Source organism: Hypanus sabinus, chromosome 13 (assembly GCF_030144855.1).
Source record: "Hypanus sabinus isolate sHypSab1 chromosome 13, sHypSab1.hap1, whole genome shotgun sequence".
Classification (NCBI taxonomy): Eukaryota; Metazoa; Chordata; class Chondrichthyes; order Myliobatiformes; family Dasyatidae; genus Hypanus; species Hypanus sabinus.
Genome location: NC_082718.1, coordinates 21,538,974 through 21,565,372, shown reverse-complemented (window position 1 = coordinate 21,565,372; position 26,399 = coordinate 21,538,974). Strand labels below are relative to the sequence as shown.

Below are 26,399 nucleotides of genomic sequence, written 5' to 3'. Positions count from 1 at the left end.
TCCTGTTTGGTGCTTTTCTATGTTTTATGAAATGTATTTTGCCTTAGTGAAATATTTTTAACCCATAAGAACATAAGAAATAGGAACAAGAGTAGGCCATCTGGCCCATCGAGCCCACTCCACCATTCAATAAGATCATGGTTGATCTGGACATGGACTCATCTCCACCTACCTGCCTTAATTCCTCTACTATGCAAAAATCTATCCAACCTTATTGTAAATATATTTACTGAGGTAGCCTCCACTGCATCATTGGGCAGAGAATTCCACAGATTCACCACTCTCTGAGAAAAGCAGTTACTCCTTATCTCCGTCCTAAATCTACTCCCCTGAATCTTGAAGCTATGTCCCCTCATTCTAGTCTCACCTACCCATGGAAACACTTTTCCTGCCTCTATCTTATCTTTCCCTTTCATAATTGTATATGTTTCTATAAGATCTCCTCTCATTCTTCTGAATTCCAGCAATTACAGTCCCAAGCAATCTCTCCTTGTAGTCTAACCCCCTCATCTCTGGAATTAACCTGGTGAACTTCCTCTGCACCCTTCACACCTTTCAGGTCGTAACAATATCCTTATGAAGAATAACTTGGCATTATCTTCTTTTTTTCAGGTGTGCAACAGTCCGTTGTCTGAGGAGGCTGTATTGGGCTTCGAGTATGGCATGAGCATCGAGAGCCCAAGGATCCTCCCAATCTGGGAAGCCCAATTTGGGGATTTTTTCAACGGTGCCCAAATTATGTTTGACACCTTCATCTCAAGCGGTGAGCTTTAGCCTCTGTATTTTGGCAAATTGTTCTCTGTGTGAGCATGCAGCCTCCTGGATTCAGACTCAGATTTGTGTATTCAAAGAAAATGAACTTTATTTTAAAGAAATGCATTATATTGGTCAATGATCGACACATTCCGAGCTTGTGCTGAGGTCAGCCCGCAAGAGTTGACACACTTCTGGCACAAACATAGCAAGTCCAACCATACTAACCCATACATCTTTGGAATGTGGGAGGAAACTGGAGCACCTGGAGGAACCCCAAGCCATCCTGGGGTGAATGTACAAACTCCATATAAACAATGGTGGGAATTATACCCCAATCGTTGGTGCTGTAAAGTGTTATGCTAATCACTTTGCTACAGGTGTGCAATGAAACATACAGTGAAATGCCTCATTTGTGTTAACAGCCAACACAACTATACTTGTACTTGGGTCTGATATCAAACTTAATCCTCCTCAGAATCTGAGTCAGGTTTAATATCGCTGGCATATGTCGTGAAATTTGTACAATGCAATACATGATAATATTTTTAAAAAAGAGTAAATCAATTACAGTAAAAATATTTATATTAAATAGTTTAATTAAAAACAGCGCAAAAACAGAAATAATAAAAAATAAATGGGCCACCATTCAGGGCCCCAGACAGTCCTTCCAGGTGAGGCGACACTTCACCTGTGAGTCGGCTGGTGTGGTATACTGTGTCAGGTGCTCCCGGTGCGGACTTTTATATATTGGCGAGACCTGACGCAGACTGGGAGACCGTTTCGTGGAACACCTACGCTCAGTCCGCCAGAAAAAGAAGGATCTCCCAGCGGCTACACATTTTAATTCCACGTCCCATTCCCATTCTGATATGTCTATCCATGGCCTCCTCTATTGTCAAAATGAATCCAAACTCAGGTTGAAGGAACAACACCTTATATACCAGCTGGGTAGTCTCCAACCTGATGGCATGAACATTGACTTCTCTAACTTCTGTTAATGCCCCTCCTCCCCTTCTTACCCCATCCCTGACATATTTAGTTGTTTGCCTGTTCTCCATCTCCCTCTGGTGCTTCCCACCCCCTTTCTTTCTTCTGAGGCCTCCTGTCCCATGATCCTTTCCCTTCTCCAGCTCTGTATCACTTTTGCCAATCACCTTTCCAGCTCTTAGCTTCATCTCACCCCTTCCGGTCTACTCCTATCATTTCGTATTTCCCCCTCCCCCCTCTACTTTCAAATCTCTTACTACCTTTTGGTTAGTCCTGACGAAGGGTCTCGGCCCGAAACGTCGACATCGCTTCTCCCTATAGATGCTGCCTAGCCTGCTGGGTTCCACCAGCATTTTCTGTGTGTTGTTGTTTAAATTTCCAGCATCTGCAGATTCCCTCGTGTTTGCTCACTTAAAAAAAAGTGAGGTAGTGTTCATCGGTCCAATGTCCGTTTTGGATTGATATGGCAGTGGGGAAGAAGCTGTTCCTGAATCACTAAGTGTGTGCCTTCAGGCTTCTGTCCCTCCTTCCTGGTCATAACAATGAGAAGAGAGCATGCCCTGGGTGATCTGGCACCAACAATCATACCACAAGCAAGGTTACTTGGATCACATTTCTGATGTTTGGTCTGAACAACTGAACCTCTTGACCATGTCTGCATGCTTTGACACATTGAGTTGCTGCCACGTGATTGGTTAATTAGACATTTGTGTACCGAATGAAGTAGCCACTGGGTGAAAAGAGAGCAAAAATAGTGAGGCATTGTTCATGGATTGGTTCATCCAGTTCAGAAATCTGATGGTGAAGAGGAAGAAGCTAAAACTGCCTAAAACTATTCCAGCCAGTGAGGCTAATGAATACCCTGCCACCACTGAGGTTTTGTCACGAGCACAACGAGCTGTTTACTGTTTACCTGTTCTGCACAATACATGCACTTATTAGTGTTAATATGGCTGAGTTTACAACTTTCAGCAGCTTTTCCCACTCCTGTGCATTGGTGTCTCCATACCAGATGGTTAAGCAGCTAATTAGGATGCTCTCCATAGTACATATGTGGAAATTTGCTAGAGTATTTGGTGACATAGCAAATCTCCTCAAACTCCTAATGAAGTATAGCTGCTGGCGTGTCTTCTTTGTAATTTCATTAGTATGGTAGACCCAGGGTGGATCTTCAGAGATGTTGAATTCCTGAAGGAGACACTTTTGCTAAATTTTAGCTGAATCATGATATTGAAGAATCCTCACATCTTGTTAATGGATTAATTAAAGTGATATTTTTTTCCTTGAGTTTATTTCTCGATTGCCTGCTATTGGCAAAGAAAATACCAAAGAAAGTGAATAAAGAGTGTTGAAGGTTATGGCAAGAAAGTGGGGGAATGGAAGTAAAGAATTAGAAAAATAAGCCCTGGCAATGGCAGGACAGACTCAGTAGGCTGAATGGACTAATTTTGCTCCTGCATCTTATGGTCTTAAGACTTTTTGCTCACAGGCTTCATATTATTTGCTTGATCTCCATGTTTAATGGCGAGATGTGTGTCTGAGGACCTCCAGTCTACACTGATACGTAAGCACCCTAACATCCGTCCCACAATTTCTTAGACCCCCCCTACCATCAGGCAAGAGGTATCATAGTATTAAGACAGGGACTGTTAGGATGGGAAACAGCTTTTCCTCCCAGGTTGTGAGACCACTGAACTCAATGCCACCACCCAGGTCTCATCACTTATGAAGCACCAGTAGCGTTATACTGTTTTTTACCTGTGTCATTGTCTCATGTTATGCTAAATATCAATCTTCTGGAATATACCTTATTATTTCAGAACTTATTTGTGGTAATATTAGCTTGTGTTATGGACGAGTTATGTGCACTGTGTTGTGCACCTTGGTCTGCAGGTACTTTGTTTAGTTTGGTGGCATGGATGGCAATAAACTTGAGCTTGAACTTAAACTTCATAGCAATTAATTTCCACCGCTAAATGCTCTGCCTTTCTTTGAAGGTGAGGCCAAGTGGCTCTTGCAAAGTGCGATAGTGATTCTCTTACCTCACGGATACGATGGCGCAGGCCCGGACCATTCCTCCTGTCATTTAGAACGTTTCCTGCAGGTAATCCTTTGCTTTTCCTCTCCCATAGTGCCCACTGCGCTTCAAATACGGTGTTTAATGAGACAAAAGTTCAAAGTAAGATTATTATCAAAGTATGTATGTGTCAGCATATGCTGCTTTGAGATTGATTTTGGTATTCACAGTAGAATGAAGAAATATAATAGAATTAAAGTAAAACTATACACAAACAACCTGAGAATAGATGAGTTGTAGAGTCTTTGAAAGTGAGACTAAGGCTAAATACACAAGCCAAGTGCAATATTCTGAATCTTGACTTACTATCCAAGCACTGCAAGAGATGATTAGTCAAGAGAGCTGGGGTTTTTCTCTTCATTGGAGGGAACACTGCATGTAATTATCCCCTCTGGTTCAAGAGCCTGATGGTTCAGGGTGGTGTGGGTCCTGGGGCTCCGGTATCTCCTTCCTAATGGCAGCAGCGAGAGGAGTGCCTGACATGCATGGTGGAGTCCTTGGTAATAGATGCTGCTTTCCAGCAACAGTACTCCATCTATTTGTGCTCAGTGGTGGGGAAGGCTTTACCCATGATGGACTGGGCCGTATCCACTACTTTTTGTGGGCTTTTCCATTCAAGGGTACTGATGCTTCCATACCCGGCCATGATGTAACCAGTCAATATACTCTCCACCGCATATTTGTCAAAGTTTCAGATGACGTGCCGAATCTTTGCTAACTTCAACGGAAAGTAGAACACATAAACAGCAAGTAGAATTGAAATGGGTGGCCTCTTCATACTTCTCCTGCGAGTCCCTTGGGGCCATCAACTGTATCCAGTGCTTCCAGTGTAGCCTTCTCCATATTGGTGAGATCCGATTTAGATTGGGAGAGTGCTTCGCTGAACACCTTAGCTCTATCCACCCCAAAAAGTGGGATCTCCTGGTGGCCACCCATTTCAATTCTGCTTCCCATTCCTATTCTGACATCAGTCTATCATGGCCTCTACTGCCATGATGAGCCACACTCAGGTTGGAGGAGCAACACCTTGTATTCCAACTGGGTAGCCTTCAACCTGATGGCAGGAACGTCAATTTCTCGAACTTTTGGTAATTGCCCCCCACCCTCCCTTTCACCATTCCCCATTCCTGTTTCCCCTGTCACCTTACTCCTTACCTGCCCATCACCTCCCTCTGGTGCTGCTTCTCCTTCCCTTTCTTCCATGGTCTACTGTCCTCTCCTGTCAGATTTCCCCCTTCTCCAGCCCTTTATGACTTAGACCAATCGACTTCCCAGCTCTTTAGTTCACCGCCTCTCCCTCTCCCAGTTTCACCTACCACCTTGTACTTCTTCCTCTCCTGCTCCCACCTTCTTATTCTGACCTCATCTTTTTTTCTGGTCCTGATGAAGGGTCTTGGCCCGAAATGTCAACTATTCACTCTTTTTCATCGATGCTGTCTGGCCTGCTGATTTCCTCCAGCATTTTGTGTGCGTTGCTTTGGATTTCCAGCATCTGCAGATATTCTCGTGTTTGCACTTACACTAATGTCAAAGTTATGAACTTTCCATTTGGAATTTATCCATGTTCTGGTATCACACCTTTTAATCTCTGTTGCACGTACTCCAAGGCCTGTAGAATCCTTGCAAGCCACCGTCCAACATTAAATCCTTTCATTAACTCTTCTATATTTCCTATACTTTACCAATGACAAATCACAACCCCTCTAAAATCACTGTAAAACACAGTATTTTCAGCAAAACCACCCTTTCTTCAGCATGCTGATAGATTTGATTTGCTATAAGATGGTAAGACATAGTAGTAATATCAGGCCATTCAGCCCATTGAATCTGTTCTGTCATTCCACTGTGGCTGACTTATTATCCCTCTCAACCCTATTCTCCAGCCTTCTCCCCATAACCCTTACTAATCAAGAACCTGCAAACTTTCACTTTAAATATACCCAAAGACTTGGCCTCCACGGTTGTCTGAGCAAAGAATTCCAGAGATTCTCCACCCTCTAGCTAAAGAAGTCCCTCCTCATCACTGCCCTGTAGGAACGTCCTTGTACAGCCTGGTGTGATGGTTCAAAGGGATGGCGCACCGGGGAGCTTTCACACATTTTTTCTGATTTACTCTTTTCTTCTGCAGTTGTGTGACAGCAAAGAAGAAGGCGTGGATGGTGACAATGTAAACATGTCTGTGGTGCACCCGACTACCCCGTCACAGTACTTCCACCTACTGCGCCGACAGATGATTCGCAACTTTCGGAAGCCCCTTGTGGTGGCCTCTCCGAAAATCCTACTTCGCCTCCCTGTGAGTATACCCAGTCTGCTCAGTCACATGCAGAGCATTTGCTTGGTTTTGCTTTCTATTTGCACTCCTTATAGAAAAATCGATCAATAGTAATTAGTAAATTTTTATATATTTTGCACTGTACAGCTGCCACAAAATAACAACTTTCACAACGTACAGTCCTGTGCAAAAGTCTAGGAACCCTGGCTATATATATGCACATAAGACTTTTGCATAGTACCATACATATCAAAAAAAACCTTTCAGCCCAACTCATCCATGCTGATCAGAATCAGGTTTATTATCACTGGCATGTGATGTGAAATTTGTTAACTTCGCAGCAGCAGCTCAGTGCAATACCATAATATAGAAGATAAATAAATAAATTACATTATGTGTGTATTGAATAGATTAAAAATTGTGTAAAACAGAAATAATATATATTCAAAAAGTGAGGTAGTGTTCTCAGGTTCAATGTCCATTTAAGCATCAGATGGCAAAGGGGCAGAAGTTGTTCTTGAATCGCTGAGTGTGTGTCTTCAGGCTTCTGTACCTTTTACCTGATGGTAACAGTGAGAAAAGGGCATGCCCTGGGTGCTAGAGGTGCCACTGCCTAATGGACGATGCCTTTCTGAGACACTGCTCCTTGAAGATCTCCTGGGTACTTTGTAGGCTAGCATCCAAGATGAAGCCGACTAAATTTATGACCCTCTGTAGCTCTTTTGATTCTGTGCAGTAGCCCCTCTGTACCAGACAGTGATGCAGTCTGTCAGAATCCTCTCCACAGTACAACTGTAGAAGTTGTTGAGTGTATTTGTTCACATACCAAATCTCTTCAAACTCCTAATGACGTATAGTCACTGTCTTGCCTTCTGTATAACTACATCGATATGTTGGGACTAGGTTAGGTTCTCAGAGATCTTGCCACCCAGGAACTTGAAACTGCCCACTCTCTCCTCTTCTGATCCCTCTAGGAGGACTGGTATATGTTCCTTCCTCTTACCCTTCCTGAAGTCCACAGTCAGCTCTTTCGTCTTACTGATGTTGAGTGCCAAGTTGTTGCTGTGGCACCACTCCACTAGTTAGCATATTTCGCTCCTGTATGCCCTTTTGTCTCCTTCTGAGATTCTAGTAAGAACGGTTGTATCATCAGCAAATTTATAAGATTGTATTTGCGCTATGTCTAGCCACACAGTCATGGGTATAGAGAGAGTAGAGCTGTGGGCTAAGCACACACCCCTGAGGTGTACCAGAGGTGATCATCAGCGAGGAGGAGTTATTGTCATATTACACACTACAGCACAGAAACATTTATAGATTGTGGTCTTCCAGTTAGGAAGTCGAAGATCCAATCGTAGAGGGAGGATCAGAGGCACAGGTTCTGTAACTTATCAACCAGGATTATACATCTAAGTTATTCCCATTTGCCCATGTCCCTCAAAACCTTCCCAATTTGCATTTGCTGCATTTAATTATTTTAAGATCAAACTACTGAAAAAAATTTGAATCACTACCTCATTTTAAAACAGATTTTAGAACGGTCAAAGTTCTTGAGAGGAACAAAAGCCAATTAAAGCTTGGAACATGAGTTAGCCAGCTGTTAAACTTTCACACAGGTTTGACGGATGAATTTTGTTACAGCACTCTTCCCCCCCCCCCCCCCCCCCCACATCCTCCACATGATGGGACAAGGTCAGGGCAGAACCTTCCCATTCAATTGCTGATGGCTTGGAGGAGCATTGACAATGGCAGATAATGGAATGGTTTCCAGCAAGATGGCCTCTCGATGGCAGCAGCCTCTCAGGGTCCAAACAAAGGTGTAATTGTTTCAAAGTGCATTTGTTACCAAAGAATGTATACATTATAGAACCTTGAGATTTGTTTGCTTACAGGCAGTTGCAAAGCAAGGAACATGAAAGAACCCAATTAAAATAATAAGATCGAACTCCTAGTGCCCACAGAAAAAGAGGGAAAAAAGCAAAACAAATCACGTAAACAATGGAAGCAAGCAACAACAGCATTCTGAACCAAATTGAATCCTGAGATCCAAATCCCCAGACAAGCCCGGAGTAGGCCCAAAGCCTCGGTATTTGGTTCATCATATTAGTGGGGCAAATCACCACAAGTCCGTGGACACGAAGTACGCAGTGAGGGCGGTCTCACTGCCTTAGTGCCGCAGGGAGAGAAGCCCTCTGACTACTTGGGCTGGCATTTAAATTGTCTGAATCTTGCACTAGGACCCGCCCCTGCCACCGGTGAATCGCTCCGGGTCTAGATTTTGCTGCCGATGGAACTGTTCTTGACCTCTCAGAATCAGCTTGGCGATCCAACCTCGCCCGGCTTTTGACACCCTGCCTTTCCAGTCTATATGGGCTGGCATTTAGAATGTCCAAATAGCAGATTGAACTTTGCATTAGGACCTGGGCCATGCCGTGACGAGTTCATTCTTTAGTCTTTTTTTGTGATCGGTAGGCACTGATGGGTTTTAAGAAATCAAGTACTGCAGGTGTACTTCCTTAGCAAGCAGCTCGAAAGTGGTGGAGCTGGCCCTGTTGAATACCATGTTACTGCCGGTTACAGGAAGGTGTCAGAGGCGATGCGTGGTCCAACAAACAGTCCAAATTATAGTCTTGGATGTTTTTCTTGCGACTGCAAGACCTGTGGGATAGTTCAGTGGTTCAATGGAAAGATCGATGCCAGGGGAGCTGTGTAACCTCAATAGTTGTGCTGACCAGGCCACAAGCCACCTGTTGCAGCCACGCAGGGGAGGAGACTCCAGAGGCAGTAAGGTGCAGCAGGTGCCCATGCTGGGTTGGTGCTGCCCTCTAGCTTTCACTCTATGGAAGAACAGCTGGACTGTGTTCATCTGCAGCTGCACTAGCAAGTGATGACTGGACTGCTATGTGCTTGTTCTTGCAGAATCATGGCTTCAGGACAACAGCTATCATAACTACATGTGACTTGTGCCGTGTGTAACTGATGGTACTATGTTTTACATCTTGCCACTGGAGGAACGCAGTTTTGTTTGGCTGCATTCATGAATATGAATATTACCTGTTGGAGAGCGAAAGAAACGGTTGTGGTGTGGCAGTCCTTTGGTTATAACAGTCAGCGAAAGAAACAAAGATCTTGTGTTCCAGAATGGCATGTTGCAAAACATCCCACCTGGATTGGGACCGGGAAGACTTTATCTCCAAGGCAATGGATTGTGATGAAAATCTTGCTGCTTTGGCAGAAGATTTCAGGAAACAAAACTACTGATGGCTGTGCTGTTGCTGTGTTTTCTGCGTGTCAATGTGCCTGGAATGTTTAAAGTTCGCAGCTCCCTAATGAGATTACCCCCCTTCCCCATTCTTCTAAACCCCAATGAATACAGGCCCAGAGCCATCAAATGCTCCTCATTCATTAATCCTTTAATCCTTTCATTACTGGAATAATTCTTGTGAACCTCCTTTTGAACTTCTCCAATGCCAGCATATATTTTCTCAGACGTGGCCCCAAACTGTTCAAAGTTGTTCTGTTCAAAGTTCTCCAAGTGCTGTCTGACCAATTCCATATAAAACCTCACCATCACATCCTTGCTCTTATCTTCCAGTCCTCTCAAATGAATGCTGATACTGCATTTGCCTTTCTTACCACTGACTCAATCTGCAAGTTAACCTTTAGGGAATCCTGCACAAGGACTCCCAATTCCTTTTGCACCTGAGATTTTTAAAACTGCTCCCTGTTTAGAAAATAGTCCATGTCTTTACTCTTTCTTCCAAAGTGTGTGACCATGCACTTCCCTACACTATATTGCATTTGCTACTCCTTTGCCCAATCCAACCTGAAGCCCTGGATAAACCATGAGATCCATCAACTGCTGAGGGCTCGATCATTGACATTCAGTTCTGGTGGCCAAGTTAGATACAAGAGGTCCAGGTATGATCTCTAGAAAACATCTAGTGTGTGATATAGCAGTTCTGGAACAAACGAATCACTGAAAGATGCTCGACAGATGTGGCAGGGCTTGAATGCTATCACCTCCTACAAAGTGAAACCAAATGCAGAAGTGACAACAAGGCTTCATTCCCAAATGGGCTCAATGCCTTCTATGTTTGCTTTGACCATCAAAACATGGAGGAAACTTCACAAACTGCCACAGCCCCCGATGACACTGTGATTTCAATCTCGGAGGCCAATGTGAGAGTATTCTTTAGGAAAATAAACCCATGGAAAGCATTTGACCTAGGTGGGATACCTGGCTAAGTGCTAAAGACCTGCACCGATTAACTGTCTGGAACGTTCACTGAGATCTTTAACCTCTTGCTTTGGCACTGAGGTACTCACCTGCTTCAGAAAGGCTTCAATTATACTGGTACCTAAGAAGACCATGGTAACTTGCCTCAGTGGCTATCATCCAGTAGCATTTACATTCACAGTGATGAAGTGCTTTGAGAGCTTGGTGATGAAACATATGAACTCCTGCCTGAGAAGCAACTTAGATCTGCTCCAATTTGCCTACCGGACAACAGGTCTGCAGCAGATGCCGTCACATTGTCTCTTCATTAAACCCTGTAACATCTGGACAGCAAAGCTGCATACATCAGGGTGCTCTTTATTGATCACAGCTTAGCATTCGATACCATCATCCCGGCAAAGCTAATTAGTAAGCTTTAAGACCTTAGCCTCAATACCTCCTTGTGCAATTGGATCCTCAATTTCCTCACTTGCTGAGTTCAGATTGCCAACAAACATCTCCTCCACGATCTCCGTTAGCACAGGTGCACAACTAGGCTGTATACTTTATACTTATGATTGTGAAGCTAAGCACAGCACTAATGCCATCTTTAAGTTCTCTGATGATGCCATTGCCATTGGCTGAATCAAAGGTGGTGACAGATCATCACCCTTTTGAAAATCTGGCTGAGTGGTGCCACAACAGCAACCTCTCACTCACAGTCAGTAAGACCAAGGAGCTGATTAATGACTTCAGGACAAGGAAACTGAAGGTCCGTGAGCCATTCACATTGGGTATCAGAGGTGGAGCAAGGTTCAATTCCTCCGTGTTATCATTTCAGGGGATCTGTCCTGAGCCCAGCACATAAGTGCAATTGCAAAGAAAGCGTGGCAGTGCCTCTACTTCCTTCAAAGTGAAGATCAGGCTTGACATCTAAAACTTTGACAAACTTATCTAGATGTGTGTGGTGGTGGAAAGTATATTGACTGGCTGCATCATGTCCTGGTGTGGAAGCCTCAATGTCCATGAATGGAAAATCCTACAAAATGTTGTGTATATGGCCCAGTCCACCACTGCTAAAGCCCTCACCACGGTCTGTCTGGTGCATCAATCAGCAAGGACCCCCACCATCCAGGCTGGGCTCTCTTCCTGCTGCTGCCACGAGGAAGAAGTTACAGGAGCCTCAGGTCCCACACCATCAGGTTCAGGAACAGTTATTCCCCCTCGGCCACCAGGCTCTTGAACCACTTGGGATAACTTCACTCGGCCCATCACTGAAACGGTTCCAATACCCATCCCTGCCGAACACCACTAATCAACCAGAATAGGCCCCCTTCGTTGCCACTCTTTACCTCCTGCCATTCATCCAATCGTCCATCTATGCTAATATATTCCCTGTATTTTTTTGGCTGTCATCTTGTTAAGCAGCCTCAGGTGCAGCACCCTGTCAAAGACCTTCTGAAGATCCAAGTAAAGAATAGCCATAACTCTCTTTTGTTGGGAATAGAAGGATATGAATGATAAGCAGGCAGAAGGGATGTAGTTCAATTTGGCATTGAGTTTGGAACAAACATTGTGGGCCAAAAGGCCTGTTTTAGTGTTGTACTGTTCTGTTTTCTATGAGGTGTTAGTCCAGGAAAGTGACACTGTGGTAGAAGATCAGACATGAGAGGTCTCCCACTGATTTTGGCAATACTTTTTCAACTAATTCTATTTATAATAAAGCAAGTTTTGTCCACACTAACTTTCTCTCTTCTTTCTGAAGGCTGCAGTCTCTGGCCTGGATGAAATGGCACCTGGAACCACCTTTAAACCTGTCATAGGAGATGAATCAGTTGATCCAAAAAAGTAATTTATTTTTCTTTGCAAATCTATTGCCTTTAAGCACAAATTAAGGGTTAAAGGAAGATGAGCTTTATTTGTCTCACATACATTGGAGCGCACAGTGAAATGTGTCATTTGCGTCAATAACTAACACAGTTCCAGGATGTGCTCCCCGTGTATGTCACCATGATTCTGGCACCGACATAGCATGCCCACAACTTGCTAGCCCCAACTGTACGTCTTTGGGAAGTGGGAGGAAACTGAAGCACCCAGAGAATTTCCTGCATTTCGGGAGATCTGACCACTTGGCTGTCCTCCTCCTACTGCATACAGGCAGAGGCTAAAAGAGCAGGGCACATGAGATAAGGAGAGCAAAGAGTTGGTCACAGGAGGCAGAGTCGTGGCTACAGGACTGCTTCGAATTGGTGGATTGGGCTGAGTTCAAGGACTTGTCAGAGAATCTGAATGAATGCACTACATTTGTCACGGACATTATAAAATAGTCTACAGATTCACAGCTCTCCGGCTGAAGAAACTCCCCTTCGTCTCTGTTCTACAGGGAAATCCTGCTACTCTGAGGCTGTGCCCTCTGATCTTAGACTCCCCCCACTATATTGGTTGGATGGGTTGGTGCCGGAATGTGTGGCGACACGTGCAGGCTGCCCCCAGCACATCCCTGGGTTGTGTTGGGTGTTACACAAATGATGCATTAACCCTATGTGATAAATAAATGAATCTAATTCTGAATCCTATCAAAGCAGAATCCTCTGCTTTAAGTATACCTAATGACTTGACAATGAATTCCATAGTTTCACCATCCTCTGACCAAACAAAATGTCTCCTTATTTCTGCTCTAAAATTACATTTTTTCTTAATGGTTCTATCAACACCCATCGTGTAATTTAATAAAGCTCATCTTCACCTCTTGTTATCCCAACACTGGTCTTTTTCAGTCACCAGTACCATATTGGTAAACCTCTCCAAACTACCTTGGGCCATACTACAGAAATAAGGCTGTATATATGAACACTTTGCAGTCATAAATTTTAACTTCAAAATTGGAAGAATTAATTGTATTTTTCATGATTTCTTGTTGCAGTGTGACGCGGGTGGTATTCTGCTCTGGAAAACACTATTACACGCTGCTTAAACACAGAGAGACATTGGAAGCTGCACAGAACACAGCACTGGTCAGGGTAGAAGAACTCTGTCCCTTCCCACTACAACAACTTCAGCTGCATATGGAGAGATTCAAACATGCAAAAGGTCAGGGTGCTTTAAAATGTTATTTTTATTTGATTCAGCGATACAGCACAGTAACAGGCCCTTCCGGCCCAACTATTTCATACCACTCAATTACAGCCCTGTGACCAATTAACCTATTAACTTGTACATTGAATAAACACTCCTTGGCCTTCCATCCAGGTACAGGTATTGATTATTACTGTCCTTTCACTGACAATCTCCGCCATCCCTGATGAAGATGGAAAAGTTTGTCATCGAAGCGTAGGTTTAAATTGATACCTGCACTCAGCTGGAAGCCCAAAAAGAGTTTATTCATCAAATACGCCAGGAAGAACTTGATCCTTTTTAAACCTGTACGTCTTAGGAATGTGGGAGGAAACTAGAGCATTAAGTAGAAACTTGCATGGTCATGGAGAGAACGTACAAACTCCTTACAGACAGTGGCAGGAATTGAACCAGGATCACTAGCGCTGTAATAGTGTTACGCTAACCACTACACTAATGTGCCACCCTGTCACACCAGCCTTGGAGTGGTAACCAAGCCAAGTTTATTTCAAGACTTGGGTAAATGTTTTATTGTCTGTTACTAAGTTTCTTTTCCATTAGATGTTTTCTTTGCTGTATATTTCTCTGTTTTGCTCATATCTCTCAGGCTTTCAATGGTTCCACGCTTTGGCAGGCTGAGTGACTAATTGTGCACATGAGCTGTGGAGGGACATTTGCAGTGTAAGAATTGAAATTAGTTTATTATTGTCATATTTACTGAGGTACAGGTAACAGCTTGCCTTGCATACTACCCTTACAGATCAAATCATTACAGAAGAGCATTGAGGTTGAACAAGCTAAAGCAAGAGCAGAATAAAATGCAACAGCTGCAGAGAAAATGCAGCGCAGGAGCAAGGTCATAACAGTTCATCTTTAATTATAGGTACAAGAGATTGTGCAGATGCTGGAAACACACACAAAGTGCTGGTGGAGCTCAGCAAATCAGGTAGCACTTATGGAAGGAAATACCCAGATGACATTTGAAGGGACTTGGCACTCTTAGCAGGAGCCTGACACTATGTTGAAATCAAAGTCAAAGTGGAGTTTATTGTCATCTACTGAAGTCCATATATGCACAAGTGCAGTTAAAAACTGGACTTGTAGAAGTGTCACAGACACGTAGCGTCGTGTAAGAAAAACATAAACAAAAATTATACACAGTTCTTCCAAGAAAGAACACAATTAGAACCACAACAAAGTACATTTTAGTACAAAGTAATCAGAATCAGAGATGTTTCCACTGTCATAAACCCAGAAATTTGTTGTTTTACACCAGCAGTACAGTACAATGCATAAAAATCACAAGTAAATAAATAGTGAGAAAAGAGGATGAGTGAGTTCAAGCAGAATCTGGCTCCACAGTTGTGAGTGTACAGGGAGCAGAGTAGGGGGTTGAGGACACAGCTTTGTGGGCACCAGTGTGGATAATAATTGTGGTGGAGGTTCTGCTGTTGTGAGCTTTACTGGAGTAATAGAGTCACAATTGGGCTGGCTGGTGGTGTAGTGGCACCAGCACTGGACTTCAGAGCAGATGATCCTGAGATAAAATCCGGCCAGCTCCCGACCTGGGCAGCAGCAGTACCTGCATGAAAGAAGGGCCTGGCAATTTTCTTATGTATCTTGCCATGAGAACTGAATGTTTTTCATGACAACTACATAATCCATGAGTCAATGATCACTTGATGGCACTCAACAACAACAGAATCACAGAGCACCATAACAAAGAGACAGGCTCTGTGCCAATCTTTTACTCTACCTAGTCCCATTCACCTATACCTGGACCATAGCCCTCCACACCCCTCCTATCTACATAACCTATCCAAACCTCCCATTAAGTGTTGAAATTGAACTCGCATTCACATTTGCACCACCCTCTGAGTAAGGAAGTTTCCCCCTCATGCTCCCTGTACACTTCACCTTTCACCCTTAACCTATGACAAACAGAAGTTAAAAGTCTGAGTGGTCTTGATGTCAAATGAATATTTGAAATAATGAATTTGGAAATTACTTTACAGAGTTTGTATGGAGTCAAGAAGAGCCGCAGAACATGGGCCCATGGTTTTTTGTATCCCCCAGATTTGAGAGACAGTTAGGATGCAAGGTAAGTCAACAAAAACTCGCAGTTTATGCTTCTATATTAATATTATTTTAGCATCTTCTCTGGAGTTTGGTAAGTTTTCATACAAATTCATATTGTTTGTATTAGACTTGTGAAATTTAAGTGTACAGGGCTGAGGATGTAGCTGTGTGGGCACCAGTGTTGAATATAGTAAATGTTTCTGTTAATATGTGGTTGGTATGTTATAAATTGGTCATTTTAAGAGTAAAATAATAAACACAAGAGATTCTGCAGATGCTGGAAATCCAGAGTAACACACACAAGATGCTGGAGGAACTCAGCAGGTTAGGTAACAACTAAGGAAATAAATAGTCAATTTACAGTATCAGGCTGAGACCCTTCATCAGTCCTTTAATGACCTTAAGTCATGGAGTCATAGAGTACAGAAATAGGACCTTTGATCCATCTACTCCGTGCCAAATTACTATTCTACCTAGTCCAGTCCTATCCACTTTACAATCAAAATACCGTTTGAAATGGACAGTGTTGTAATGTCACAATGATCTGCTATGTAGTTTACTACCAGGTTTTGAATTGAAGTCATAGAGCATACAACACTAAAACAAGCCCTTTGGCCCATGCCAAACAAGATTCAAGTTTAATTGGCATTCAATCATAATGAATGCGGCCAAACGAAACAGCGTTACTCCGGGGCGAAGGTGCAAAACACAGTACCGGCAGTCATACGCAGCACAAGCATATATAGCACATAAAATACAACAGTAAAATGCAGTCACACAAAAAAAAAGAGTGCAAATCCCTTAGTCCATGACAGTTGCAGCAGTTTGCAGTGGAACACAATCCAGCTTGTCTTTTGCTGAGCGAATACTGGGGAAAGCACCGACTCCACGACACACCACCTCCAGCGCTTTGGTGGAGTGTCCGACTCCGATGCATCCCCCCGGATGGCTGCAGATGGGCCACATCACAGCTTGAGGCATAGTACTGGCTGTGACTGAAGCCATTGCAGCTCCCGTGCTGTTCGCCAACAAATCAATGAATTGCAGCATTTCACACCTCCGATGTCCAGCAGGGTCCTGTGACCACAATAATAGTGACTAAGGCAATCACTTGCTGTTGGACTGCACACCTCCTTCACACAGCAACGCCTCTCTGTAGCAGGGAGCATCACAGTCCCCACCAGATCCTTCAATTTCCCCGCCATGTGAGCAATTAGCTGATGAGGTAGACCTGCAGTACCTTAAGTTCTTAATGCCCAGCAGGGTCTTGTGTTTGTAAAAAAGTATATTTGAAAAGACAGTAACACATTTGGATGACTCTGTAGAAGCCGCTACGTCTGAGCACACCCACCATTTTACCAGAAGTTCCATTTAAGCTAGGCCCATTTTAGCCCATATCCTTCTAAACCTTTCCTGTCCAAGTGCTTTTTAAACGTTGTTAATGTACTTGCCTCAACCACCTCGTCTGGCAACTCATTCCACGTACTGACAATTCTCTCGATGGAAAAAGTTACTCCTCAGGATTCTATGAAGTCTTTTTCTTCCCTTAAACCTATGCTCTCTAATTCTTGATTCCCTAGCCCTGAGAAAAAGACAGATTGTATCTTTGCCCCTCAAGATGTTATACCCCTCTATAAGGTTACCCTTCCTTTTCAAAAATTCACTTGCTCAACTCCTCTCCATAACTCAGTCTCCTGAATCCCTGCAGCATCCTTGTAAATCTCTTGTAAATCTTCAAGATTCAAAGTACGTTTATTATCAAAGAATGTATAGATTATACAAACTTGAAATTTATCTGCTCATGGGCAGCAACAAAGCAAGAAACCCAAAAGAACTGAATTTTAAAAAAAGACCAACACCCTACGTGCAGAGAAATGGGCGGGGGAACACAAACCTTGCAAACAATAAAAGTAAGCAACAACATTCCGAACCAAATTGTGTCATAGACCCAGAGCCTTGAGCAACCAGACTAGGCCCATAGGCTCCGTCCCAGTTGATCTCACAGCAGGGCAAATCTCACGAAACACGCAGCAACCAGAACAGTCTCGCAGCAGAGAGAGTTCCAATTTAGTTCCAGTTGTTAACATTTGTAAGTTGGGGTGTTGGTGCCAAATTTAAACATGTTGGACATTTTCATTGAAAGGCGTGAAACTGGGGACAGTTTAGATAACTTTTTCATTCAAGTGCCATTTTCATTTATTGAGTTTTACTTTAATCAGTTGAATCAAAACTAAATGCTGGAAGAAGAATTATAGATTACTTGCAAACAAAATGTAGCTGTATTTTTTAAATGTGTTTATAGATTGGTTAACATGGGGAGAGTTTATTTGTGATACAAGCATTACGTTTTGTTACTTGAAAACATTAAATGAATTCAAAAGAAGACGCAGGCGGTCCGAAAATGGGTGTAACTTCATCTTTACTTTTTAGTGAGGCTTGCACCTATTCTGTATGCAATTAAGGTATTTTTACATATAACATAATTATTTAGATAAACACGAATGCTTAATTAAACAATATATGTGCAAGATTACTCAAATATTACTGAAACATTAACTGCACAACAAAAAGTACCTGCTAACATCTTTAAATCCTTTCGTATTCTGTGAACATAAGTGTGTCTGTGAAGGACAGATATGGGAGCCTAGAGGTAAACAGGCTGGGTATGTGATTGCAGAGGAAGATGGAGGAAGGGTGAGACTTGTCTCTGTCAGCACTGTGTTGGTTAAGGTAATATCAGTTAATTGTAGCTGGGAGTTTGAACTTTGATTTGTCACTAAAGGCTAACTCTTTGGTGACATACCCAATTTCCTCCAACTCCTAATGAAATATAATCATTCTCATACCTTCTTTGTAATTGCACCAATACGCTCGGCCCAGGAACTTCAAGATGCTCAACCTTTCCACCGCTGACCCCTTGACGAGAACTCGTGTGTGTTCTCCCAACTTCCCATTCCTGAGGAATTACTAACACTGAGTGCAAAGTTGTTGTTTTGACACCACTCAACTAGCCAGTCTATCTCACACCTTCATCTGAAATTCTGCTGACAGCAGTTGTGTCATCAGCAAACGTATAGCTGCATAGTCATGGGTGTAGAGAGTGAAAAGTATGTCCCCTTGAATTAATTACTTTAGCATTATGTGCAATTACCAAGTTAAAATATTTTCCTGCTCTTCATTTCAGTTGCTTGACACAGGTTGCACAATTTTTTTGATCTCTTAAGCTCACAGAAAAGTACAGCACAGAAACAGGCCCTTCTGCCCATCCAGACCATGCCAGCCACATCCCTTTCACCCATGTACCTATCCAGACTTTTAAATTTTGCAATCAAACCTGCATCCACCATTTCTATTGGCAGTTTGTTCCACACTTGCACCACTCTGAGTGAAGAAGTTTTCCTTCATGTTCCCTTGGACATTCCACCTTTCACACTTGACCTATGACCCAACCTCTAGTCTCGTCCAACCTCTGTGGAAAAAGCCTGCTTGCATTTACGTTCTCTAAACCCCTCAAGAATTTGTATACCTCTGTCAAACTTTCCCTCATTCTTCTGGGGAATTAAGTCCTAAACTATTCAGTCTTTCCTTATAACTCAGGTTCTCAAGTCCCTGCACCATCCTTGTAATTTTGCTTTGTACTCTTTCAATCTTATTGGTATCTTTCTTGTAGGTAGATGACCAGAACTGCACACAATACTCCAAATCAGGCCTCGCTAATGTCTGGTACAATTTAAACATAACATCCCAACTCCTATACTTCGATTTTATAAGGCCAATGTAGCAAAGGCTCTCTTTATGACCCTGATGAAGGGTCCCAGCCCGAAATGCCGACTGTATTTCTTCCTATAGATGCTGCCTGGCCTGCTGCGGTCCACTAACATTTTGTGTGTGTTGCTTTATGACCCTGTGTAACTGTGACGCCACCTCAAAGAATTATGCTTTGCTAACATTTTTTAACAATGCCTCTTGTTATCTTGGTATACCACACAATTATTATTTAGGAATTGTTACTGTTCCCGATTCAGCATGATAAGTTTAATTCTTATGATCTTTCCATTTGTTTCCAGCTGAAGCTGGTAAGTCGGCCAGCTCTTGCCGTTCCTGCAGTTGGCATTGGAACGCTTCACCAGCAACAAAATCAAGACCTCCTCAACAAAACCTTCTCCTAAGGGGAACTGTTAAAAATGTCTCTGCTCTTCTCAACTACTAGAGAGAAACTACAACTTAACTTTCTTCAAAACTGTTATTACTTCACCTGGTTTCTTTGTGAGGGCTTGGATCTTTAATAATGAAACTGTGACAATATTCTTTTCTGTCACTGTTGAAATAAGGATTAAATACTATGGCATTGATAAAGAGTGAGATGTTTAGAATGAATTAGATTGCTTGACGTGTACCTAATGTCTAGTTTCAAAGCGGTTTCATGTTTCTTGTCAGACTGAGTAGCTTCTTCATTTACACAAAATGCTGGAGAAACTCTGCAGGTCAGGCTGAGACCCATCATTAGGACGTCAACACTTTATTCCTTTCCGTAGATGCTTGACCTGTTGAGTTCCTCCAGCAGTTTGTGTGTGCTACTCTGGATTTCCAGCATCTGCAGAATCTCTTGTGTTTGAGCTTCTGTAGTTGATGCATGGAGTGTAGGGTGCTGTGTTCATGTATACCTCAGCCAGCAGTTCTGCAAGCATGGTGCTGCTCTGCTACTGAACAGCCAGTGGCAATGTGCACAATGCACACACTTTGTAGAAATTCTTCATGCCTCATTTAAATTGACCTGTCACAGTTACTTTGTTTGGGAACCCAAATTATGCCCTCTTGTGTTAGCCATTTCCACCCTGGGAAAAAGGTGCTGGCTGTCCTCTCTGTCTATGTCCCTAATTATCTTGTACACCTCTATCAAGTCACCTTTCAGTTCACCTTTGCTCCAAAGGGAAAAGCCTTGGCTCACTCAACCTTTCCTCATTAAACGTGCTAATCGAGGCAGTGTCCTGGTAAATCTCCTCAGTGCAGTCTCTAAAACTTCTACACCCTTCCTATAATGAGATCAGAACTTGGTGTGGTCTAACCAGGGTTTTTCAGAGCTGCAGCATTACCTTGTGGCTGTTATAGAGTACAGGTGGGAGGGAGTGAACTTGACTTTAAATCTGGACACAGAAGTTTCACAACATGGGGTTTAAACATGAACACTGTATCAAGGGCACAGAATATTGCCTGTGGGGTTGGGGGAGGAATGGGCAACTGTGGTGTCTTGTACTTTGAGCAGCTTTATCACCACTGACCGAGTTGGCAGAGTTCCTGAAGGCCAGAGTTGGCTGACTGGCTCTGTGGCACTTAGTGAGTGAACCAACACACGTGAAAAACCTACTAGTAGCCCTCCTCTTCTCAAGTCTGTCTGTGGCTGACTGCGCCGTCTGCGATTACACTGGTTGAACAAACTCCACGTGCCTATTTGCCTGATTTACTACTTCTGGCTGTGAAAACAGCAGAATCTTTTATTGTCCTTATTCAGACAATTTAAAAGCTATTTATATATGCTGAATTAAAAAAATCTATTGATTGATCATCTTCCTTCCATCAGAAATGGTTGTCTTTGTTGTGCATAGGTTTATAAGTTTTATAAGAGTCCTAAGCATGAAAACAGGCCCTTTAGACTAACTGGTCCATGCCAATCAAAATGACCATCTAGTTAGTCCCATTTGCCCTCTTTGAGCTCATATCCCTCTAAACTTTGTTTGTTCCTGTACTGGTCCTTTCTATAATGAGGTGACCTGATTAGACCACTTCATGTGGTCTAATCAGAGCTGCTACACTTCCTTAATCACTTTCCCAGCTGCTCATTCTGCCTCTGGACCCTCCTCTGAGTGAAAACATTGCCCAACGGGCTCCTGTTAAATCTATCCTCTCTATGCCCTGGTTGTTGATTCCCCAACCCTGGGAAGAAAAAGTCTGTGTACTCACCCCCTCTATGCCTCCCTAATGGTTTTGTAGACCTCTATAAGATCACCCCTCATTCTTTTACATTCCAATGCATAAAGTCCTAGCCAACTGAACCTCTCCCCTATCAACTCAGTCCCTCAAGTCCTGGCAACATCCTTGCAAGCCATTCATTCCTTCACTCTTTCCAGTTTACTGAACCTTTCCTACAGCAAGGTGACCTAAACTGAACACGATACTCCACATGCACCCTCATCAATGTTTCAGGTTAATGAAGTTTCATTAGCCACTAAAATTTCTTAGTTCCAATCACTCACACAGAAGATATACAAACTCCACAGAGAACAAGTCAGAGATCAGTATTGAACATGACTTTAGTGGAGCTATGAGACTGTGTTGCTGTATTGTCCTAATGAGAAACTTTGATCTAGCTTGGTATGGCCCCCAAATCGTAAGAACTTTCTACAGGGGCACAATTGAGAGCATCCTGACTGGCTGCATCACTGCCTGCTATCGGAACTGTACTTCCCTCGATTGCAGGATCCTGCAGAGAGTGGTGCAGACAACCCAGCACATCTGTAGATGTGAACTTCCCACTATTCTGGACATTTACAAAGACAGGTGTGTGTATTTAAAAAAAAAAGCCCAAAGGGTCATCGGGGACCCAAGTCATCCCAACCACAAACTGTTCCAGCTGCCACCATCCAGCAATACTGCAGCATAACAGACAGGATCAACAGGCTCCAGGACAGCTTCTTCCACTAGGTCAAAAGACTCATTAATTCATGCTGACACAACAGTATTTCGATGTTATATTGTTCCACATACATTTTATTATAAATTTTTATAAATTGCACATTTAGATGGAGATATAGAAAATAGGTGCAGGATTAGGCCATTTGGCCCTTCGAGCCTGCACCGCCATTCAGTATGATCATGGCTGATCATCCAACTCAGAACCCTGTACCTGCTTTCTCTCCATACCCCCGATCCCTTTAGCCACAAGGGCTATATCTAACTCTGTCTTAAATATAGCCAATGAACTGGCCTCAACTGTTTCCTGTGGCAGAGAATTCCACAGATTCACCACTCTGAAGAAGTTTTTCCTCATCTTGTCCCGAAAAGGCTTCCCCTTTATCCTTAAACTGTGATCCCTCGTTCTGGACTTCCCCGAAATTGGGAACAATCTTCCTGCATCTAACCTGTCCAATCCCTTTAGTATTTTATATGTTTCAATAAGATCCCCCCTCAATCTTCTAAATTCCAGTGAGTATAAGCCTAGTCGATCCTGTCTTTCTTTCATATGAAAGTCCTGCCATCCCAGGAATCAATCTGGTGAACCTTCTTTGTACCCCCTCTATGGCAAGAATGTCTTTCCTCAGATTAGGGGACCAAAACTGCACACAATACTCCAGGTGTGGTCTCACCAAGGCCTTATACAACTGCAGTAGAATCTCCCTGCTCCTGTATTCGAATCCTCTTGCTATGAATACCAACATACCATTTGCCCTTTTCACCACCTGCTGTACCTGCATGCCCACCTTCAATGACTGGTGTACAATGACACCCAGGTCTTGTTGCACCTTCCCTTTTCCTAATCGGCCACCGTTCAGATAATAATCTGTTTTCCTGTTCTTGATGTAACATAAAGATTTTTACTCCATGTTTATGAAGGATATAAGCAATAAAGTCAATTCTACAGATTCTATGGTTGACCAAAATCTGGCGTTTGAAATTTGGAAAAAGTGAACTAAAACAGAAATGGGGGACACGTGATCAGTATCAGCAGTGAGAAAGGGCACTGTTGCTTTTGTCTATTGTAACTATGAATCAGAATTTTCCAAGGGGTACTCTAGAGATCTGAGCACAATGAGCAAGTGCTGAGGATCCCAATACCCAAAGTGTGTGTGTGTGTATTAAAAAAATTGGAGCTGGAGTCTTTACATTTGGTGCCCCATCTTCAATACCCTGCCCCTCATAATCCCGTGTTTCATCCCAAGTGCGCATTCCTCAGACCCTGGTGCCCTCCCCACTTTTGTATTACCTAATGTCCTGCCGGCTTATCACTCCAAACTCAGTCAAGCACCCCCGCTCAATCTGCCCTGTGGCCAAACATTTTCAGTCCGCTTCCCATTCAGATATATGTCAAGATGAGGCTACCCTCGGGGTGGAGGAGAAACACCTTGTATTCCATCTGTATAGTCTCCAATCTGATAGCATGAACATCCAGTTAAAAAAAAAATCCTCTCCCCTCTCCTATTCCCCACTGTTACTTCTTATCTTTTTTGTTTTTTTTCTTTCTTTTTCAATCTTTTTATTATTGTTATTAATATCAAGAAAATAAAATTGGTACATAGATAATGGGATTACAAACATACACAATTCAACTGAACATGAAAGAATATATAAGCAATAATTACAGTATAAATGGGTATTCCCAAATCATAGATGATACAATATACAAATAAACAAGGCAAACCTATGTATATCATAATATAATTAAAAAAAAGAAAAAAGAAAAAAAAAAAGAAAAAAATTATGCAAAAAAACTAATCTAATAATCTAGTAACTAATAAGGAAAAAAAGAAAAAAGGAAAAAAAGAAGAAATGGAAAAAGAAAAAAAAGGGCTGTTTATAATATCTCACAAAAATACAAAGTCATCAGTGTCATCAACTCTGATCCTCTCAACATATATAGAATCAAAACTGGAAAATCAAATAGGCCTGGAACAGGGTCATATTACATCATATGAAAATATTGAATAAATGGTCTCCATATCTTTTCAAATTTAATAGAAGTATCAAATACACCACTTCTAATTTTTTCTAAATTTAGACATAACATAGTTGGAGAAAACCAATGAAATACAGTAGGAGGATTAATTTCTTTCCAATTCAACAAAATAGTTCTAACAATTAGTGTAAGAAATGCAATCATTCGACAAGCGGAAGAGGATAAATGGACTGAGTCCATCATTGGTAAACCAAAAATTGCAGTAATAGGATAAGGTTGTAAATCAATGTTCAATACCGCAGAGATAATATCAAAAATATCTTTCCAATATTTTTCCAAAAGCAGACATGACCAGAACATATGAGTTAAAGATGCTATCTCAGCCTGACATCTATCACAAATAGGATTTATATAGGAATAAAAATGAGCCAATTTATCCTTGGACATATGAGCTCTGTGCACAACTTTAAACTGTATTAGTGAATGTTTAGCACATATAGATGATGTATTAACTAATTGAAGAATTTTATCCCAATTCTCAATAGGGATAGTAAGGTTAAGTTCTCTTTCCCAATCATTTTTAGTCTTGTAAAAGGCCTCTGAACGTATCTTCATAATTATATTGTAAAGTTTTGATATTAGCCCTTTCTGAAAGGGGCTTAGTTCAAACAAATTCTCCAAAATGCCTGAAGACACAAAATTTGGAAAAGTAGGAAGTACAGTATTTAAGAAATTCCTAATCTGTAAATATCTAAAAAAATGAAATCTAGGCAAATTATATTTATTAGATAATTGCTCAAAAGACATAAAACAATTATCCAAAAATAAGTCGGAAAATCGTAGTAATCCTTTAGCCTTCCAAGCTGAATAAGCTTGGTCTATAATAGAAGGATAAAAAAAAATTCGGTACAATAGGAATATTTGAAACAAACTGAGTCAACCCAAAAAATTTCCGAAATTGAAACCATATACGTAAAGTATGTTTAACTATCGGGTTGTCAATTCGTTTCGGCAATTTAGAAAGAGCAAAGGGAAGAGAAGTCCCTAAAATAGAACCCAGTGCAAATCCTTGTACAGATTTAATTTCCAAGTTCACCCAATGAGGGCTAAAAGATATATCCCAATCCTTTAACCAACATATCAAATATCGGATATTAACTGCTCAATAATAAAATCTAAAATTAGGCAATGCCAATCCACCTTCCTTCCTTGCCTCCTGAAAATATATTTTACCTAACCTAGGATTTTTATTCTGCCATATATATGAGGAAATTTTTGAATCAACATTAGCAAAAAAAATTTCGGAATAAAAGTTGGTACCGCTTGAAATATATATAAAAACTTGGGTAAAATAACCATCTTAATAGCATTAATCCGACCTATCAAAGATAAAGATAGTGGTGACCACTTAGTAAACAAATATTTAATCTGATCGATTAAGGGTAAAAAACTAACCTTAAATAAGTCTTTATAGTTTTTTGTGATTTTAATTCCTAAGTAAATAAAAGTCATTAACTAATTTAAAAGGTAAATTTCCATAAATTGGAACCTGTCTATTTAAAGGAAACAATTCACTCTTATTAAGATTTAATTTATACCCGGAAAAATCACTAAATTGAGCCAGCAATGATAAAACTGCAGGAATGGATTTCTCAGGATTAGAAATAAATAATAATAAATCATCTGCATATAATGATAACTTATGTATATCTGTCCCACGATTAATGCGAAGAATATTCTGTGATTCTCTGATAGCAATTGCCAAGGGTTGTAAGGCAATATCAAATAATAATGGACTAAGAGGACAGCCATGTCTAGTGCCCCGAAATAAACCAAAAAAGGGAGAACTTCTCATCTGCCTATAAGTTTTCCCCTGGGTCCCCTCCTTCCCTGATCCTCTCTTTCCTATCTTCTCCAGATCTTCACCACCTCATTTTCCTTCCCCTCCCCCAACTTTTTATTCTGGTGTCTTCCCCCTTCCTTCTCAGTCCTGAAGAAGTGTCTCAGCCCGGAACGTCGCCTGTCAGCTCCTTTCGGCAGAGGCTGCCTGACCCCCTGAGTTCCTCCAGCATTCTGTGTGTTACTATCATCTTCCTAGGCCCCTCAACACTCGGCGGCCAGACTTCGAGCCTATCTACGCCACTGCTGGGATTCCGAGCTTCGGTAGCTCTCCTCCTCCTCAGGATCGAGGACAAAGGGATGAAATCCCAGGAAGCGCTTCGGAATT

The 26,399-nt window shown here is 42.0% G+C and overlaps 1 protein-coding gene across 1 annotated transcript in view; it reads left to right on the top strand.

The window, feature by feature from the left end:
* dhtkd1 (dehydrogenase E1 and transketolase domain containing 1) overlaps positions 1 to 21,563 on the top strand; it is a 63,334-nt gene extending 41,771 nt beyond the window's left edge. The window contains exons 11-17 of the mRNA XM_059987298.1: positions 613 to 763; positions 3,741 to 3,847; positions 5,949 to 6,113; positions 12,077 to 12,159; positions 13,235 to 13,401; positions 15,441 to 15,526; positions 19,572 to 21,563. Of these exons, the coding sequence (XP_059843281.1) occupies positions 613 to 763; positions 3,741 to 3,847; positions 5,949 to 6,113; positions 12,077 to 12,159; positions 13,235 to 13,401; positions 15,441 to 15,526; positions 19,572 to 19,673 (861 nt within the window). The 3' untranslated portion in view covers positions 19,674 to 21,563. The remainder of the gene's footprint in view (positions 1 to 612; positions 764 to 3,740; positions 3,848 to 5,948; positions 6,114 to 12,076; positions 12,160 to 13,234; positions 13,402 to 15,440; positions 15,527 to 19,571) is intronic.
* The last annotated feature ends 4,836 nt before the right edge of the window (positions 21,564 to 26,399 follow it).